At 37.1% G+C, this 19,382-nt stretch overlaps 1 protein-coding gene across 3 annotated transcripts in view; it reads right to left on the bottom strand.

The window, feature by feature from the left end:
• The window catches only part of LOC117334668 (anoctamin-8-like), an 86,799-nt gene that overhangs the window by 6,459 nt on the left and 60,958 nt on the right, over nucleotides 1-19,382 (bottom strand). For all 3 annotated transcript variants that reach the window (XR_004534207.1, XR_004534208.1, XM_033894420.1), the window contains exons 4-12: nucleotides 18,092-18,208; nucleotides 17,221-17,348; nucleotides 15,340-15,501; nucleotides 14,747-15,035; nucleotides 13,728-13,783; nucleotides 12,064-12,138; nucleotides 8,539-8,844; nucleotides 6,658-6,987; nucleotides 5,737-5,847 (exon numbers count right to left, since the gene is read on the bottom strand). Coding sequence is in view for 1 of the 3 variants with exons in the window: in XM_033894420.1 (XP_033750311.1) it covers nucleotides 5,737-5,847; nucleotides 6,658-6,987; nucleotides 8,539-8,844; nucleotides 12,064-12,138; nucleotides 13,728-13,783; nucleotides 14,747-15,035; nucleotides 15,340-15,501; nucleotides 17,221-17,348; nucleotides 18,092-18,208 (1,574 nt within the window). In the remaining 2 variants the exon portion in view is untranslated. The remainder of the gene's footprint in view (nucleotides 1-5,736; nucleotides 5,848-6,657; nucleotides 6,988-8,538; nucleotides 8,845-12,063; nucleotides 12,139-13,727; nucleotides 13,784-14,746; nucleotides 15,036-15,339; nucleotides 15,502-17,220; nucleotides 17,349-18,091; nucleotides 18,209-19,382) is intronic.

The raw sequence follows: 19,382 nt of genomic DNA, 5'->3' as shown, positions 1-19,382 counted from the left end.
GCTGTACTTGTGATGACACATGACCATTGCTTTTGTTCTGCCGTGTGTGATGTGATGTTTTATGTCAATCATGTTGTGTTGCTGACTGGACTGACTGACCACGGACACCTCATGACATGCTTTCTTTCTACATTATTTCCTTCCATCTTTTGCTCGCTCTCTTTCTCCTCTGTACTTCCTAGCTAGCTGTGGAATTTTTCATATCGTTCTCTGAACCTATGATTGACTATACATGTATTGCTATTTAGTACATGATATGCTATCCACAAACCTCCCACTTGCATATGATGTGACAGAAGACAACTGCTACCACACCAATGATCCTGATTAACCCTAAATCATCATAAACACTCGTAACTTTAGAAGGATGGATGAGAACTCCCTCACTTTGAATGCTACTTATGTTAGAAATCCTTGGGCAGAGCAACAAATCTTTCTGCTAAACATGCAAAAACTAGAATTGTTGTCAGGATGGATGACTAATACCCTTGCAACCTCACTTCAAGGGGCACAACTCCATACTTTACCGGCCATTCCCACGAAATTCTCTTATCATTCATCAGCCAGACAAAATTTTGTTTATTTTTTAAACAAAAGGAGCATGAGTTTCTAAAATAAGGGGGTATAAATGCAAAATCCTTTCTGAAGGCACATTTGCACAATGTACTGGTCATTCCTGCAAAATTTTGAAAAGATCAGCTTAAAACTAAGGGAATGAATAGCCAGACAGAGTTTGCCTAAGGACAATGTTGAATTTTTATACAAGAGGCCCAAAGGGCCTTAACGGTCACCTGAGATTTGAAATATTTCGGCCAACTAAATTGACCCTTCTTGGCCCCATCCATCAGTCCTAATGGGATCAGTCTTTGAAGAGTATTTGATTCTAACATATAGTTGATAAGAAGATTTTGGAAATTTCAGTCAATTTGACCATTTTTGGCCCCGCCCACCAGCCCCTGGGGGTCAACCAGGGCCAACATGTACATAACATCAAACTGTAATCCCATGCTGATAATTTGAACCAAGTTAGAATGAATTCCAATACAAATCCAACAAATAATAGTCAAAAATGTGATTTCCCTATATAAACTATAGTAAAGTTTACCCCCTCCCAAGGGGCAAACGTGAGACCCCAGGGTCATGAAATTCACAATTTTGGTAAAGCACCTTAAGACCCTTCCATCTATGAAGAGTATTTGATTCTACCATATCTGAGAGTAGGAAAGAAGATTTTTGAAATTTTAGTCAATTTGACCCTTTTTGGCCCCGCCCACCAGCCCCTGTGGGTCAACCAGGGCCAACATGTACATACCATCAAACTGTCATCCCATGCTGATAACTTGAACCAAGTTAGAATGAATTCCAATAGAAATCCAACAAATAATAGTCAAAAATGTGATTTCCCTATATAAACTATAGTAAAGTTTACCCCCTCCCCAGGGGCAAACGTGAGACCCCAGGGTCATGAAATTCACAATTTTGGTAAAGCACCTTAAGACCCTTCCATCTATGAAGAGTATTTGATTCTACCATATCTGAGAGTAGAGAAGAAGATTTTTGAAATTTTAGTCAATTTGACCCTTTTTGGCCACGCCCACCAGCCCCTGGGGGTCAACCAGGGCCAACATGTACATAACATCAAACTGTCATCCCATGCTGATAATTTGATACAAGTTAGAATGAATTCCAATAGAAATCCAACAAATAATAGTCAAAAATGTGATTTCCCAATATAAACTATAGTAAAGTTTACCCCCTCCCCAGGGGCAAACGTGAGACCCCAGGGTCATGCAATTCACAATTTTGGTAAAGCACCTTAAGACCTTTCCATCTATCAAGAGTATTTGATTCTACCATATCTGAGAGTAGAGAAGAAGATTTTTGAAATTTTAGTCAATTTGACCCTTTTTGGCCACGCCCACCAGCCCCTGGGGGTCAATTAGGGCCAACATGTACATACCATCAAACTGTCATCCCATGCTGATAATTTGATACAAGTTAGAATGAATTCAAATACAAATCCAACAAATAATAGTCAAAAATGTGATTTCCCTATATAAACTATAGTAAAGTTTACCCACTCCCCAGGGGCAAACGTGAGACCCCAGGGTCATGCAATTCACAATTTTGGTAAAGCACCACAAGACCCTTTCATCTATAAAGAGTGTTTGACTCCACCATATCTGAGAGTAGAGAAGAAGATTTTTGAAGTTTTAGTCAATTTGACCCTTTTTGGCCCCACCCCTCAGGCCCCTGAGGGGTGGGGACCATATAATTCACAATTTTGGTTGACCTTCAGCCATAGAAACTTTCTGCCAAATTTCATTGAATTTTGTTAAGTGGTTTTGGAGAAGAAGTCGAAAATGTAAAAATTTTACGGACGCACGACGCACGACGGACGACGGACGACGACGGACAAAAGGCGATTAGAATAGGTCACTTGAGACTTCGTCTCAGGTGACCTAATAAAAGGGGCATAACTCTCTGAAAAATGCCAATTCCTTACTGAAGGCACATCTCCACAAAATACTGGTTATTCACACGAAATTTTGAAAAGATCCATGTGAATGCATAGCCAGAATTCTGATATAAGGGGCATAACTGACGGACAAACTGATTCCAGTATATTCTCACACCAACAGTGTTCTCACGCTGACTGTGTTCTCACACTAACACTAACTGTGCATGTTCTCACACCAACAGTGTTCTCACACCAGCAGTGTTCTCACACTGACTGTGTTCTCACACCAACAGTGTTCTCACGCTGACTGTGTTCTCACACTAACACTAACTGTGCATGTTCTCACACCAACAGTGTTCTCACACCAGCAGTGTTCTCACACTGACTGTGTTCTCACACCAACAGTTTTCTCACACAAGCAGTGTTTCCACACCAGCATTAGTATATACATACAGTGAGTGTACATGTTTTACACTGTAAAGGATTTATATGCATGCACATCAAATCTACTACAAATCAGTGGTTCACTTCAATCAGGCTTTTACAGGAATATGGTTGTAATGGGCATTATATAGTCAACACTGCAAACATGCTTTCCTTGCCTTTATCCACTCAGTCAGGACTCTAACTTCTGAAATATCACAATGATGATGTCAAACAGATTGCATTACCAGGTACTTTGTAACCAACACCATGGACCATCATGGTTCTTGGCCTTACATTTTAAAGATGTTGTTTGGTGTTCATTACATATTTGACAACTATGACCTTGAAAGGTCATTTATGAGGTCCTGTCATAGTAAATATTTCCTTCGTTCTTAAATATCAAAATCATGGACTTAAGATAAATACTTAATGGAACTTTAACGAAGATTTTAAAAACTAATTTACCCATTATAACCCATGTTCACCTTTGACCTTTGTTCAGAACTTAAAGTTGACCTTTCACCTTTCCACAATATCATACATCTTTAAAAAAAGTAATTTCCTCATTATGGCTCATGGCGCCATGGTTCTTTAAATGATAACATTTAATTAATATTACTGATCCTTAAGACCTTGAAAGTAAATCAAGGTCATTGGTTGACATATATATCATATCACTCGGTCCCAGGTAGAAACAAGCAAAATATCATATACCACATCGTCAGTAACCCACGGTCCTGATGCTCCTGGACGGAGACCTTGGGACGATTGGTAGAGAGACCGTGGGACGATTGGTACAGAGAGACCGTGGGACGATTGGTACAGAGAGACCGTGGGACGATTGGTACAGAGAGACCGTGGGACCTCTTTTGTGTGAAACATATTTTGGGGATCCCAATCATAGGGCCTTCATCATAACATGCAATAATGGTCAATGAATTTAAGTACCCGGGAAGTTACACTATTACTTCATTATCGAAAGAAAGAAGTATGCTGCATATGTACATCACTATAAAATTGGCTGAAAAGCCTGATACGCTAAAAACTTTTACCACCTCTAGTTTTAACAGACAAATATATATCTTGTTTTTTCCATGATAGCATCAATGTCTGGGTTTTTTTTTAATTCTTTCAGATTATGTATCTTAAACAGTTACTACTGAAAGGTAATCCTAGGAGGTCGTCATCACTGTATAAAGTCATCCCTGTATAAAGTCATCCCATGACCCCCAAGAAAGCAGTCTTCTGATTGGTAAAGTAATATTTTTTGGGAAATGAAGAAAATGTAGCAATCGTTCCATGTTCTCCGCCCCTGAGTGTCAGGACCATGGGCTACTAATGAAGCATCATCCTAGATCATTCATGTTCTATTCAAAGAAAACACGGATACACTGAAAGATGACAAACATCATACTCTACCAGAATCTCATAATCTCAATGAAAGTGCTTCTTACTGAGGTAAAATTGGGGTGAAATAAGATCATACAATATATGTATATCAAATATGACAACTCATGCTGTTGGCTTTAGTAATGAGACAAGGGTGAATTATTCTATCACACAACTGTAATAGATACACCAATGTTATTTGTTTATTCACTATGAGATGTTATAATGTAATGTCACACATTTCAAGATTATGTTACAGTGTTAAAAATGCAGAAAGATTCACAACATTGAAAAGCATCAAACTTTTTTAATATTTTGTTTATAGATGTGATAAAGCGGATCTTTACTTTGTTTCTATGTCAAACAAGATTTTAGCCACTTATCACACAGCTTTTTGTTTTATTTTCTCTCATCAGAGGATTCCTTAAATGAAATGAAATTCAGAATGCTTGTTTCATGAATCTCATTTGAAAGCTCGTTTCGGGAATCTCATATAAAACTGATGTAAGATCCTGTACATGTACTTACTTTAGTGCACTCATATTTTAGCATTACGAGGGTATGCAGACTTATTCGCGCACTCTTGAATTTGCGCAATCATCACAGGGATATTTCTAAATTAGCAGTGATACCGGTAAGCATTTCTGAAACAAACTATATAGCATACCAGTAGGTAAGATAATAATGGGCAGTGTTTATTCCATAACTGACTATACTATACAGGTGAGTTGACCACTCTACCTGACAAATATAGGTATTGCATTGTACTAGTAAACAGTAATGAAAACAAATGTCTTGTTCGTGTTGTTTTGTATCTCCCTATGCCTGTCCGCACTCGAAATAGCCGGTCTAGTCTGAAACAATCACTAAAAAAGGCAATAGAATTCACTGCTTCCTTCTCCAAATTGAGATCTGCTACTGAAGTAATTGATATTTGATGTGAAAAGGCAACTGAATCATGAACTATTCTTTCTCACTTGAAATGTACAAAAGTAGTCAATTTCCATTAATATTTGATCAATAATGAAATATTCAAAGATCAATATCATATAGTTGCTTTTTTGAAACAGACTATAGCTAAGTACTGAACAGTAAGACCAATCATAGACCAATTTGTCGTGTATGCAGAATGACAGGTTGGAGAAATTTTAGTGCTACACATAAATTAGTGCAATGACTTCATTGCAAAAGGCGCTAATATTAGAATACTGCTAATATTAGAATACTGCTAAAATAAGTACACGTACAGTTACTTAGTAAAATTTATAGATCATTCTACCGATATAATATTACACAAACTCATTAGAGAAATAGAATAACTGTAGTAATATTAGGCTAAAACAAATGCTTATGTATGTTATTTATAGGTATAATTAATACGTTGTATACATATTTTTTTGTATAAGTACTGAAATCAATACAAAAATAATATCGTATTATTCCATGCTTCAATCACAAACCTTCAATGCTTGTCGACGTAAAAATTCCAGTTTGGCTTTTTTGGTTGCTATTGCCTCTGGTATATCTGGAATGGCGTACGCTATAAGGAACTTTAGGGCAAGAATGATATGCTGAAAAAATACAAAACAAAACATTGCACTTCATGAGGGGTGAATATAAATGTTTGCAATCCTTCTGAGAAATAAATCTTTTATCATCGCAGATCACTGATTAGAAATCAAAGTTAGTGGTTTGATTACACTCCTGGCTACTTTGAACTTATAGATATAGTTTTATAACTTATAGATATAGTTCTATAACTTATAGATATAGTTCTATAACTTATAGATATAGTTCTATAACTTATAGATATAGTTCTATAACTTATAGATATAGTTCTATAACTTATAGATATAGTTCTATAACTTATAGATATAGTTTTATAACTTATAGATATAGTTCTATAACTTATAGATATAGTTCTATAACTTATAGATATAGTTCTATAACTTATAGATATAGTTTTATAACTTATAGATATAGTTTTATAACTTATAGATATAGTTCTATAACTTATAGATATAGTTCTATAACTTATAGATATAGTTTTATAACTTATAGATATAGTTTTATAAATTCAGATATACTCTCGCTCTGATGGAAATGGAACTAAACACAAACTACAACCAAGGTCGAAAACTTTTCCTAAATTCTAATTTGACTGACTGTACTGCATTTACTTTAGACCCCTTAAGACGTTCACGTAAAATATCAGCATTCTATCTATATAAATGAGTAAACAAACAATACAAAACATTTAAACCAAATTTGTCACACACAGACGGAATGCCTAAGGATGACAATTTATGCTTTCTCCACTAGGTGATGGGGGCATACAAATCTGTAAAAACATTATATCTTAAAGTGATATTCTGTCTCACCTCTAAGATCACAATGATGATAATTGTTGACACTACACTGGAGTTTGGCACCATCCTGGTCACCTGACCTGATATACCAATGAGAGCACAGTTTACAATTACGGCAATGACTCCCATGAGTTCTAGAGCGTCCTGCCATGTTCCAATGTTCTCCACTTGCTGTCCAAATGGTCTCTGATGGTTCATACACAACTTAAAGGCGTCACTTCTTACTTCAACGATGTTGTTCATGAGGGCACACAGGGCAGCCAGAGGGAATGCAGAGGAGAACAGGGTCACGTACCCAAACTGTATAAACATCTCTAGGAAGTCCTCAAACGTGTCCTCATACTGTCATGTAAAATGTCACAGAAACTCACATAAACACTGGGTTATAAACACCGGGTTATAAACACTGGGTTATAAACACCGGGTTATATAAACACCGGGTTATAAACACCGGGTTATAAACACAGGGTTATAAACACCGGGTTATATAAACACCGGGTTATAAACACCGGGTTATAAACACTGGGTTATATAAACACTGGGTTATAAACACTGGGTTATAAACACAGGGTTATAAACACTGAGTTATAAACACTGGGTTATAGGGTTATAAACACCGGGTTATAAACACAGGGTTATAAACACCGGGTTATATAAACACAGGGTTATAAACACAGGGTTATAAACACCGGGTTATAAACACAGGGTTATATAAACACCGGGTTATAAACACAGGGTTATAAACACAGGGTTATATAAACACCGGGTTATAAACACCGGGTTATAAACACCGGGTTATATAAACACAGGGTTATAAACACCGGGTTATAAACACCGGGTTATATAAACACTGGGTTATAAACACCGGGTTATAAACACCGGGTTATAAACACAGGGTTATATAAACACTGGGTTATAAACACCGGGTTATAAACACCGGGTTATAAACACATGGTTATAAACACCGGGTTATAAACACCGGGTTATATAAACACTGGGTTATAAACACCGGGTTATAAACACCGGGTTATAAACACCGGGTTATAAACACCAGGTTATATAAACACCGGGTTATAAACACCGGGTTATAAACACCGGGTTATAAACACCGGGTTATATAAACACAGGGTTATATAAACACTGGGTTATAAACACCGGGTTATAAACACAGGGTTATAAACACCGGGTTATAAACACAGGGTTATATAAACACTGGGTTATATAAACACTGGGTTATATAAACACTGGGTTATAAACACAGGGTTATATAAACACCGGGTTATAAACACTGGGTTATATAAACACTGGGTTATAAACACTAGGTTATCAACACCGGTAATAAACACTGGGTTATATAAACACCGGGTTATAAACACCGGGTTATAGGGTTATAAACACTAGGTTATCAACACGGGGTATAAACACTGAGTTATATAAACACTGGGTTATATACACTGGGTTATATAAACACTGGGTTATATAAACACTGGGTTATATATAAACACTGGGTTATATAAACACTGGGTTATATAAACACTAGGTTATCAACACCGGGTTATAGGGTTATAAACACTGGGATATAAACACCGGGTTATAAACACGGGGTTATAACGCTGGGTTATAAACACTGGGTTATAAACATCCCCTATATCACTCTAAAAACCTCTAAGGTCCCTAGACCTTTTTTATATTTTACCTTATTTATCGTACTTTCCAGACATTTTTTATATTTTACCTTATTCATTGTACTTTCCAGACATTTTTTATATTTTACCTTATTCATCATACTTTCCAGACCTCTTTTCTATTTTACCTTATTTATCATACTTTCAAGTCATTTTTTTTATATTTTACCTTATTCATCGTACTTTCCAGACATTTTTTATATTTTACCTTATTCATTGTACTTTCTACCTCCGCTTGTGTCAGTGACGCTTTCCTATGTTGTCCAGCTGTTTCATTTTTGCCGGGATTATTAGACTCAGTTTTATTCTCGGTTGACTTCCTTTCCCGGACTTCTCCTTTATTGTTTCCTATCGATTCTACAGGATGGGAGACTTCTGTCTGATTCGTTGTTGAAACTTCACTTGTCATTTCGTAGCCGACCTTGTAGAGTCTGACCTTCCACAGGAGATATGGCAGCAGGGCTTCCTTGATGTTTCCAATCACCTGTCGTGTTATCAAGATGGCTGCAAGTTGCTGGAATGGAATCACATTAGGTCCAATTATTGTCAATTGAGAGTTAGAGACTCCGATGATGGTAATATCAGATTGATGCTCCTTTAATAATGTAAGAATTCTATCATGGAAATTTACTTTTATGTTTCATGCTCATTCAGTATGAGTAGTGGCCACAGTCTGAACTCATACTGCTGAAACAAGCCCCCTAAGTAACAAGCGTAGCCTACTTGTGCTGCCATAATCTCCTTTTTCTACTGAAGCATGTGCCCCCTATAGTAGTTGTAGCCTATTCTAACATCTAATTCAAAAGCACCAGTCAAGTTTGGTTTGGTTTGGTTTGTTTTTGTTTAAAGTCCTATTAACAGCCAGGGTCATTTAAGGACGTGCCAGGTTTTGGAGGTGGAGGAAAGCCGGAGTACCCGGAGAAAAACCACCGGCCTACGGTCAGTACCTGGCAACTGCTTCACGTAGGTTTCGAACTCGCAACCCAGAGGTGGAAGGCTAGTGATAAGTGTCGGGACACCTTAACCACTCGGCCACCGTGGCCCCCACCAGTCAAGTACTGTATCTTAAAAGTTTGTAGCAAAAAAACAGATTAAAAAGTTTGGCCATTGTTATGCTTGTGAACATTTTTACTAGCTGTAACAAATTTTACTATGACAGCTCTACCATTGAGTCTTCTTCTTTGTCAGCTCTACCAACGTGTCTTCTTCTATGACAGCTCTATCAATGTGTCTTCTTCTATGTCAGCTCTATCAATGTGTCTTCTATGTCAGCTCTACCAATGTGTCTTCTATGTCAGCTCTACCAATGTGTCTTCTTCTATGTCAGCTCTATCAATATGTCTTCTTCTATGTTAGCTCTACCAATGTGTCTTCTTCTATGACAGCTCTATCAATGTGTCTTCTATGTCAGCTCTACCAACGTGTCTTCTTCTATGTCAGCTCTACCAATGTGTCTTCTTCTATGACAGCTCTACCAATGTGTCTTTTTCTATATCAGCTCTACCAATGTGTCTTTTTCTATGTCAGCTCTACCAATGTGTCTTCTTCTATGACAGCTCTACCAATGTGTCTTTTTCTATATCAGCTCTACCAATGTGTCTTCTTCTATGTCAGCTCTATCAATATGTCTTCTTCTATGTCAGCTCTACCAATGTGTCTTCTTCTATGTTAGCTCTATCAATGTGTCTTCTATGTCAGCTCTACCAACATGTCTTCTTCTATGTTAGCTCTACCAATGTGTCTTCTTCTATGTCAGCTCTACCAATGTGTCTTCTATGACAGCTCTACCAATGTGTCGTCTTCTATGTCAGCTCTACCAACATGTCTTCTTCTATGTTAGCTCTACCAATGTGTCTTCTTCTATGTCAGCTCTATCAATGTGTCTTCTATGTCAGCTCTACCAATGTGTCTTCTATGACAGCTCTACCAATGTGTCGTCTTCTAAGTCAGCTCTATCAATGTGTCTTCTTCTATGTTAGTTCTATCAATGTGTCTTCTTCTATGTCAGCTCTATCAATGTGTCTTCTATGACAGCTCTACCAATGTGTCTTCTTCTATGACAGCTCTACCAATGTGTCTTCTTCTATGTCAGCTCTATCAATGTGTCTTCTTCTATGTCAGTTCTACCAATGTGTCTTTTTCTATGTCAGTTCTACCAATGTGTCTTTTTCTATGTCAGCTCTACCAATGTGTCGTCTTCTAAGTCAGCTCTATCAATGTGTCTTCTTCTACGTTAGTTCAATCAATGTGTCTTCTTCTATGTTAACTCAACCAATGTGTCTTTTTCTATGTTAGCTCTACCAACATGTCTTCTTCTATGTCAGCTCTACCAATGTGTCTTCTTCTATGTCAGCTCTACCGATGAGGCTTCTTCTATGTCAGCTCTACCAATGTGTCTTCTTCTATGTTAGCTCTACCAATGTGTCTTCTTCTATGTCAGCTCTACCGATGAGGCTTCTTCTATGTCAGCTCTACCAATGTGTCTTCTTCTATGTCAGCTCTACCAATGTGTCTTCTTCTATGTTAGCTCTACCAATGTGTCTTCTTCTATGTCAGCTCTACCAATGTGTCTTCTTCTATGTCAGATCTACCAACGTGTCTTCTTCTATGTCAGCTCTACCAATGTGTCTTCTTCTATGTCAGCTCTACCAATGTGTCTTCTTCTATGTCAGCTCTATCAATGTGTCTTCTTCTATGTTAGCTCTATCAAGGTGTCTTCTATGACAGCTCTATCAATGTGTCTTCTATGTCAGCTGTACCATTGTGTCTTCTTCTATGTCAGTTCTACCAATGTGTCTTCTTCTATGTCAGCTCTACCAATGTGTCTTCTTCTATGTCAGCTCTACCAATGTGTCTTCTTCTATGTTAGCTCTATCAATGTCTTCTTCTATGACAGCTCTATCAATGTGTCTTCTTCTATGACAGCTCTACCAATGTGTCTTCTTCTATGACAGCTCTACCAATGTGTCTTCTTCTATGACAGCTCTACCAATGTGTCTTCTTCTATGTCAGCTCTACCAATGTGTCTTCTTCTATGTCAGCTCTATCAATGTGTCTTCTTCTATGACAGCTCTATCAATGTGTCTTTTTCTATATCAGCTCTACCAATGTGTCTTCTTCTATGTCAGCTCTACCAATGTGTCTTCTTCTATGTCAGCTCTACCAATGTGTCTTTTTCTATATCAGCTCTACCAATGTGTCTTCTTCTATATCAGCTCTACCAATGTGTCTTCTTCTATGTCAGCTCTACCAATGTGTCTTCTTCTATATCAGCTCTACCAATGTGTCTTTTTCTATATCAGCTCTACCAATGTGTCTTTTATGTTAGCTCTACCAATGTGTCTTCTCCTATGTCAGTTTTGCAAACGCACCTTTTACATTCATTGAGACACTGGCTTTGTTGGGGCTGTTGTGGCCGAGTGGTTAAGGTGTCCCGACATTTTATCACAAGCCCTCCACCTCTTGGTTGCGAATTTGAAACCCATGTTGGGCAGTTGCCTGGTTCTGATGTAGGCCAGTGGTTTTTCTATGGGAACTCAGGCTTTCCTCCACCTCCAAAACCTGGCATGTCCATAAATGACCCTGACAGTTAATTAGAATGTTAAACAAAACAAAGCAAACCAAACCACTGGCTTTGAGTTGCATCCACCACACTATTCAGTAATTGCCATACCGAGTGATGAATGATCAGCAGATGCCACACTTAGAACTGTCCAACATTTAGGATACTTACATCTCGTAGACGGTCCATGTCCTGCAGGTAAAACGCAATGTAAAACAGCGACAGAAAGGAGTTTACGAACTGGAACTGTAAAGGAACAATGTACATTTCATAAAATATTACTAGGGTTCAACAATAATGTCCTGATCTGAAAGTATCTGTTCAGGTGTGTGTCTTAATAAAAGATGCCAAAAGAGCCTGCACCTATTTTGTGAATTATTAAATGTTGCCTGTAACACGTCTTTTATTTAATTATAATGACAATAAAGTGACACAATAAAAAAAATTCAGCATATTTGTGACAGCTGTGACAACCATCTACATTACAGCACTGTGACAACTATCTACATTACAGCAATGTGACAGCTGTGCCAACCATCTACATTACAGCACTGTGACAGCTGTGACAACCATCTACATTACAGCAATGTGACAACCATCTACATTACATCACTGTGACAGCCATCTACATTACATCACTGTGACAGCTGTGACAACCATCTACATTACAGCACTGTGACAGCTGTGACAACCATCTACATTACAGCACTGTGACAGCTGTGACAACTATCTACATTACAGCACTGTGACAGCTGTGCCAACCATCTACATTACAGCACTGTGACAGCTGTGACAACCATCTACATTACAGCAATGTGACAACCATCTACATTACAGCACTGTGACAGCCATCTACATTACATCACTGTGACAGCTGTGATAACCATCTACATTACAGCACTGTGACAGCTGTGACAACCATCTACATTACAGCACTGTGACAACCATCTACATTACAGCACTGTGACAGCTGTGACAAACCTTCTACATTACAGCACTGTGACAGCTGTGACAACCATCTACATTACAGCACTGTGACAGCTGTGACAACCATCTACATTACAGCACTGTGACAGCTGTGACAACCATCTACATTACAGCACTGTGACAGCTGTGACAACCATCTACATTACAGCACTGTGACAGCTGTGACAACCATCTACATTACAGCAATGTGACAACCATCTACATTACAGCACTGTGACAGCCATCTACATTACATCACTGTGACAGCTGTGATAACCATCTACATTACAGCACTGTGACAGCTGTGACAACCATCTACATTACAGCACTGTGACAGCTGTGACAAACCTTCTACATTACAGCACTGTGACAGCTGTGACAAACCTTCTACATTACAGCACTGTGACAGCAGTGACAACCATCTACATTACAGCACTGTAACAGCTGTGACAACCATCTACATTATAGCACTGTGACAGCTGTGACAACCATCTACATTACAGCACTGTGACAGCTGTGACAACCATCTACATTACAGCACTGTGACAGCTGTGACAACCATCTACATTACAGCACTGTGACAGCTGTGATAACCATCTACATTACAGCACTGTGACAGCTGTGACAAACCTTCTACATTACAGCAATAGTACAGCTGTAACAAAGATTCTACAGTACAGCAGTGTGTGATAATTACTTTATCCCAGAAAGCAACCTGCTGAAAGCTTCACTGAATATATACCAAATGGTTCAGCAGAAATAATTTGAAAAAGTATTTGAGTTTTAGATGTACTGGTAAGAGCTGTTTGTACATTCCTGTTGCATTTGAAACTTTCTGAGTTTCTTGTTAAAATCACAGTCAAACTCACCAACACAAGTTTTATTATCAGGTGATTTTCATAGGTTTCAGTCATTCTGTAGTTTTCTGAAAATAAAAAGGTAGAAGTAAGCTTCATTTGGAAAGATGTATATTAATTAAACAATGGACATAGAATTAAAACAAGGACAAAAGATATGGAGCTAAATTGAAAACATGGACTTGATGCCTGCTAATCCCTGAATTTCAAATGGGCCAGTGGCAAGAGCCCAGTGGGAATATTCTGGGATGGGGTCATCAAGAGTGAATACATTAATTATTAAAACAAAACACAAAACTCTGACAGTATCACACAAAACTCTGACAGTATCACAAAACTCCGACCGCATCACAAAACTCTGACAGTATCACAAAACTCTGACAGTATCACAAAACTCTGACAGTATCACAAAACTCTGACAGTACCACAAAACTCTGACAGTATCACAAAACTCTGACAGTACCACAAAACTCTGACAGTACCACAAAACTCTGACAGTACCACAAAACTCTGACAGTATCACACACCCCATGGCAAATACATAGCTAACATTGATGAAATCTTCTGGCAAATAAAAACTAATGATTTTGTGCCATGTCATTATTTCATTTTGTTTTCCATAATAACCTCTTCAATTCTCTCTATCTACCTCAGTGCAATATCATCACTGGACACAGTTACTACAGACAGGACTGTTTTTGCTCTGAACTTTATTTCATTGTCAAACATGTAGGTCAGAATAACAGAGATTTTCATGAATGTTGTAGTTAATTTCCCCACAAAAGGACAGCAAATTTCAATGGCCTAGCTATTTTATGAATAACATGCACTGATTTTCAAATCCTTGTAAAACAATATGCACATTTCACATAATATCAGAAGTGTTTTGTGAAATTATCTATTTTGAAGAAATCCTCTTACTCTCAGCTGACAAAGTTGAACAGGTTTAACAGTAACAGATTGATAAGCTAGGAGTTACACATTTAAACAGGTGTGTCAGTAGTTGCAATGCTTCCTGACCAACAATATACCTATGTGGTTTAGCCAGTAGGCAATTTTTTTGTAGACCTCGTCAAGGATTCCAATGGAAACTGCCAGTAGGATCTTTGGTAGGAATGTACAGAAGCCAGGGATGTCTTCCTTGGTTACTAGTGTATTGATCCACTCCTGGAGCTGGAAAATCAGTAACATGACAACGAACACCACACACAGACACAGGAAGATGATCGGCCAGCTGATGAAGTAGCGGAACAAGTTACGCTTCCATGGCGCATAGTATGGTTCCTGTCTCCCAGTCACAGGGCTCTCCCGCAAACTTCCCTGGTAAAAACACAATCATTCTAAATATTGATCATGAAATATTATTTATTTTTATGAAAATATGAGGGATCTTTTCTGCAGATATGTCATATCAATGTACAACTTTTAAAAATGTATCAATGCAAATATAAAACACTTTAACATGTTTGAAATTTTGTGATCTTGAAAATGAGTAAAGGCCATTTATTTGAACAAATAATCACTCAAAGATGCTATAAATGGACATTGAATCCAGATGAGATTACCAGTACTTTGTGATGTGGTCATTTTTTAACTTACAGAATGAGTGGGGAAACCAACTTACGGAGAAAAGTGGGCGTGGATCATCTAGCAGTTCATCCTTCTTGTCTAGGGTTCCCCACTCATATGCCAGCTCAGAACTGCGACGTTTCCAGTGCTCTAGGTAAAGTGTGGCCCAGAATGCATTGAATAGAGCGAATGCAACAAACCACTGGTCATCTACAGTCTACAAAAGTCAAAGGTCAAATAACAGTGTAACGTCAATCACTGACTATCCAGATTCTTAAAAAACAATGCATGTTAACAAACATCGCAAGCGTTAAAAATCCTGCCTCACACAAACATACTCACTGAAATACCCTACTAAAACCCATATACAAATAGTAACGGTGACCCTGTCCTTCATGACGTCATCTCTTTGTGACATTATGAAACATAAACTAAAGAGAACCATTTTGAAAGGACTGATCAACGCAATTTCAGCGTTTTCTCCTGTTACTGGATGATCTACCGTATTTGACCTAATAAGGGCGCCTGCCCTAATAAGGGCGCCCCTACCTTTTTTCAAGGAAATAAATATTTGACTGAGTGTCAAAATGGTGTCAAAATGGTGTCAAAATGGTGTTCAAAAGTAATAATTCATGTGAAATATTTTGCTACTTTATGTGTTCAATTTTCTTCAGCAAATTATAAGTAACTGGAACACATGTTTTCGCCACATTTTGTGTATTCCTACAGGCTACAGATGGCATGTCAGTGCATTGAAGAGCACCCAAAACTAAACACACATACAAATAATAACTTACCATCTTTATTTGAAGATAAAGTAAAGACTTCATTCTTGTTGATAAATAACTTTTGTTCAGAACAGAAAGCTAGTAAAAGACATTGTAAATCAATTATTAGGTCAAAGAAAACGATGTCTGATATGATCTGGGAAATCACCTGTTTCTATAAATAGAACACAAAAGAGTTCCATTTGAACATAAATGGTGGAACACATGTTTTCTGGTCTAAAGATCAGCTGGCATGGTTTACAAGTTTACAGGAGTATTCAAGTGATGTTTAAGCTTAATATATGATAATGAATAGATATCTTCATCTGGAATATTTTTATGACTGAATATTTTACCGTTTCCACAACCTTGGGTATTCTGCTATAAGGTATAGTCTGTTTCATAAAACTTCAGAATAACTAATCTTAATAAGGGCGCCCCCACTGTCAATTACCCGCGCCCTGCGCCCTTATTAGATCAAATACGGTATGTACAAAAACCATTAAGTGAGTATTTTGTTAAAATCTAGCCTGAACATTGCAGAAATGCATGGGTGCATATCTAACTTCTCCACCAAGTAAGCTAGCAACAAATGACTGAAGCATATTTTAAGCTCCTAGAACATTCGACATTCTGATGATGGTGGGTTAAAATGTTGAGTTGCATGATTCTTTTGATTTTGTTAACAATACTGATATCATTAAGTAGATTATCTGGAACTACATTATCTTAGCAACCCCAGCTGCTATAGTTACCAATGTCGCAACACATCCCTACTTTTATTTTCTTTGTACAGTATTCCAACAATTGGTTTGATGTAAATATAAGGCTTGTATCATGGACCATGTTTGTTGCCAACTGCGGGCGTACTAACTTATATCCAGTCAAAATGAGGTACAATCCTCAGCTAACATAATGATATATTACATAGGCATTAATGTTTATTTGGATAAAAATTTGTAAAACATCAAGGGCCAGTGTCCTCAATATTCCTTAACTTAAAATTTCCTATATAAAAGCATTACAGAATTTGAGGAAGCTTCCTTAACTAAGTGTTTATTCCAGGGCCTGCTTCCATCTCCAACATAACATTATCCTATTCTACCTTCATACAATAAATAGGGAAATAACTTAATTAATCATCTCCATCAAATTTCTTCAGACTTTACCTCATCCTGTCCCTGGACTAGCCATATGAATGCCCCAAGGAATGCTGGGATGCAAAGAGCAAGTGTGTAATGGCCCAGGTAGGCAAAGTACATAGCGATTTTCACTCCAAAGTAGTCACGGATTTTATCTGTAACAAATCAAACATTAACGTTACATGACTTACGTAGTTATGCAAACCTATCTGCATTATAATTTCCCTATGTTACCTGAATTAATCAACTATATTATGTTCCCTATTTTGCTGAAAAGTGATTGGTCCATTTGATACCAAACAACAATCGTGACTGTTTCAACCAAATAGTGCCGTCAGTTTTAAAAGTAACATAAACTGGGAACAACCAAATACTAGTACAATCAATTTTAAGAGTAAAAATAAAATGAAAACAAAAACTATCTTTAGAATCAGGGTTACCAACTCTAGAAATAGAATAATGTCATTTCAAGGTAAGTTGACTGTATCTTGCTTTGTTTCTATAATTATATATATTTTCATGTTAATCAGTTAATACATTAATTATATTAAATCTATTGCCTGCATGATCAAAAAGAACTGCAGCAAGCAGCCTTATGAAATTCTGATCACAAAATAACATATGGTCGTTTCTATACAGTCTTTGAAACAAGTGTTTCCACAAAGTATGTTTTAAAGCACCAAACTGAAGTTGATTATCTTGATAATTTAAGGTTTCAACTGCAGGCAAAATTATGGGTAGATATCAAACGTAAGTCTTAACCTTGATTTGAAACTGTGATATTGACTTGTATCCCAGCCAATATTACCTGGAGTTGATACATTTTCCATACAGATGTTATTCTGAGCGATGTTAACTACACCTTTTTGTTGCTGTAAATGAGTGACTTGGAATTTACCCAGAGGTTGTTTCCTGAAGACTCCTTGGACCCAGCATTTCCTCATCTCTAGTAATGTGTCCTGGTTATGGAGGGGGAACACCTGGGACACAATGCCTTTGGACTGTAGTAGTGGAACTGTAACAAACAAAATATCAGAGGTAGGACTTTATACTGAACTGTAACAAACAAAATATCAGAGGTAGGACTTTATCCTGAACTGTAACAAACAAAATATCAGAGGTAGGACTTTATACTGAACTGTAACAAACAAAATATCAGAGGTAGGACTTTATCCTGAACTGTAACAAACAAAATATCAGAGGTAGGACTTTATCCTGAACTGTAACAAACAAAATATCAGAGGTAGGACTTTATCCTGAACTGTAACAAACAAAATATCAGAGGTAGGACTTTATACTGAACTGTAACAAACAAAATATCAGAGGTAGGACTTTATACTGAACTGTAACAAACAAAATATCAAGATGTAGGACTTTATCCTGAACTGTAACAAACAAAATATCATAGGTAGGACTTTATCCTGAACTGTAACAAACAAAATATCAGATGTAGGACTTTATCCTGAACTGTAACAAACAAAATATCATAGGTAGGACTTTATCCTGAACTGTAACAAACAAAATATCAGATGTAGGACTTTATCCTGAATAAGGCATCAATCTAACATATACATCAGTTTATAATGTATAGAAGCAGTATAATAATCCCATCTTCCTACACTGATCAGGGATAATGTGTTGGCTCCCTAGGGGCTTATTGAAGGATAAAAACAGTATGGCATGTACAACAATAACATAAATTTTATTAACATAAATAAAACATCAATATAAAATAAGTGCATTGACTACCATAATTTTCCTTTAATAAGTCCATTGGACCATCACATACTGTATACATGAAACTTTCCTAGTGTATAAACTTTCCTTGTGTATAAACTTTCCTTGTGTATAAACTTTCCTTGTGTATAAACTTTCCTTGTCAATAAACTTTCCTTGTGTATAAACTTTCCTTGTGTATAAACTTTCCTTGTCAATAAACTTTCCTTGTGTATAAACTTTCCTTGTGTATAAACTTTCCTTGTGTATAATTTTGTTGTTTCTATGCAAAAAACAAATATAAATACAATGAATATTGTTGTATGCAATATCATTGTTATATAATTGTTGTATGGGCAAACCAAAAAAAAGTATGCAGGAACATTTCACGTTATATATATAAGTACCTGTGTACCTTAAAGACAAAAAGTAAGGTGTGGGCCTATTGCAGGAGGAATGTACGGTAATAACAT

The sequence above is a fragment of the Pecten maximus genome, chromosome 9, assembly GCF_902652985.1.
Source record: "Pecten maximus chromosome 9, xPecMax1.1, whole genome shotgun sequence".
Classification (NCBI taxonomy): domain Eukaryota; kingdom Metazoa; phylum Mollusca; class Bivalvia; order Pectinida; family Pectinidae; genus Pecten; species Pecten maximus.
Note: the sequence above shows the minus strand (reverse complement) of the source record. Positions and strands in the feature narration are given on the sequence as shown.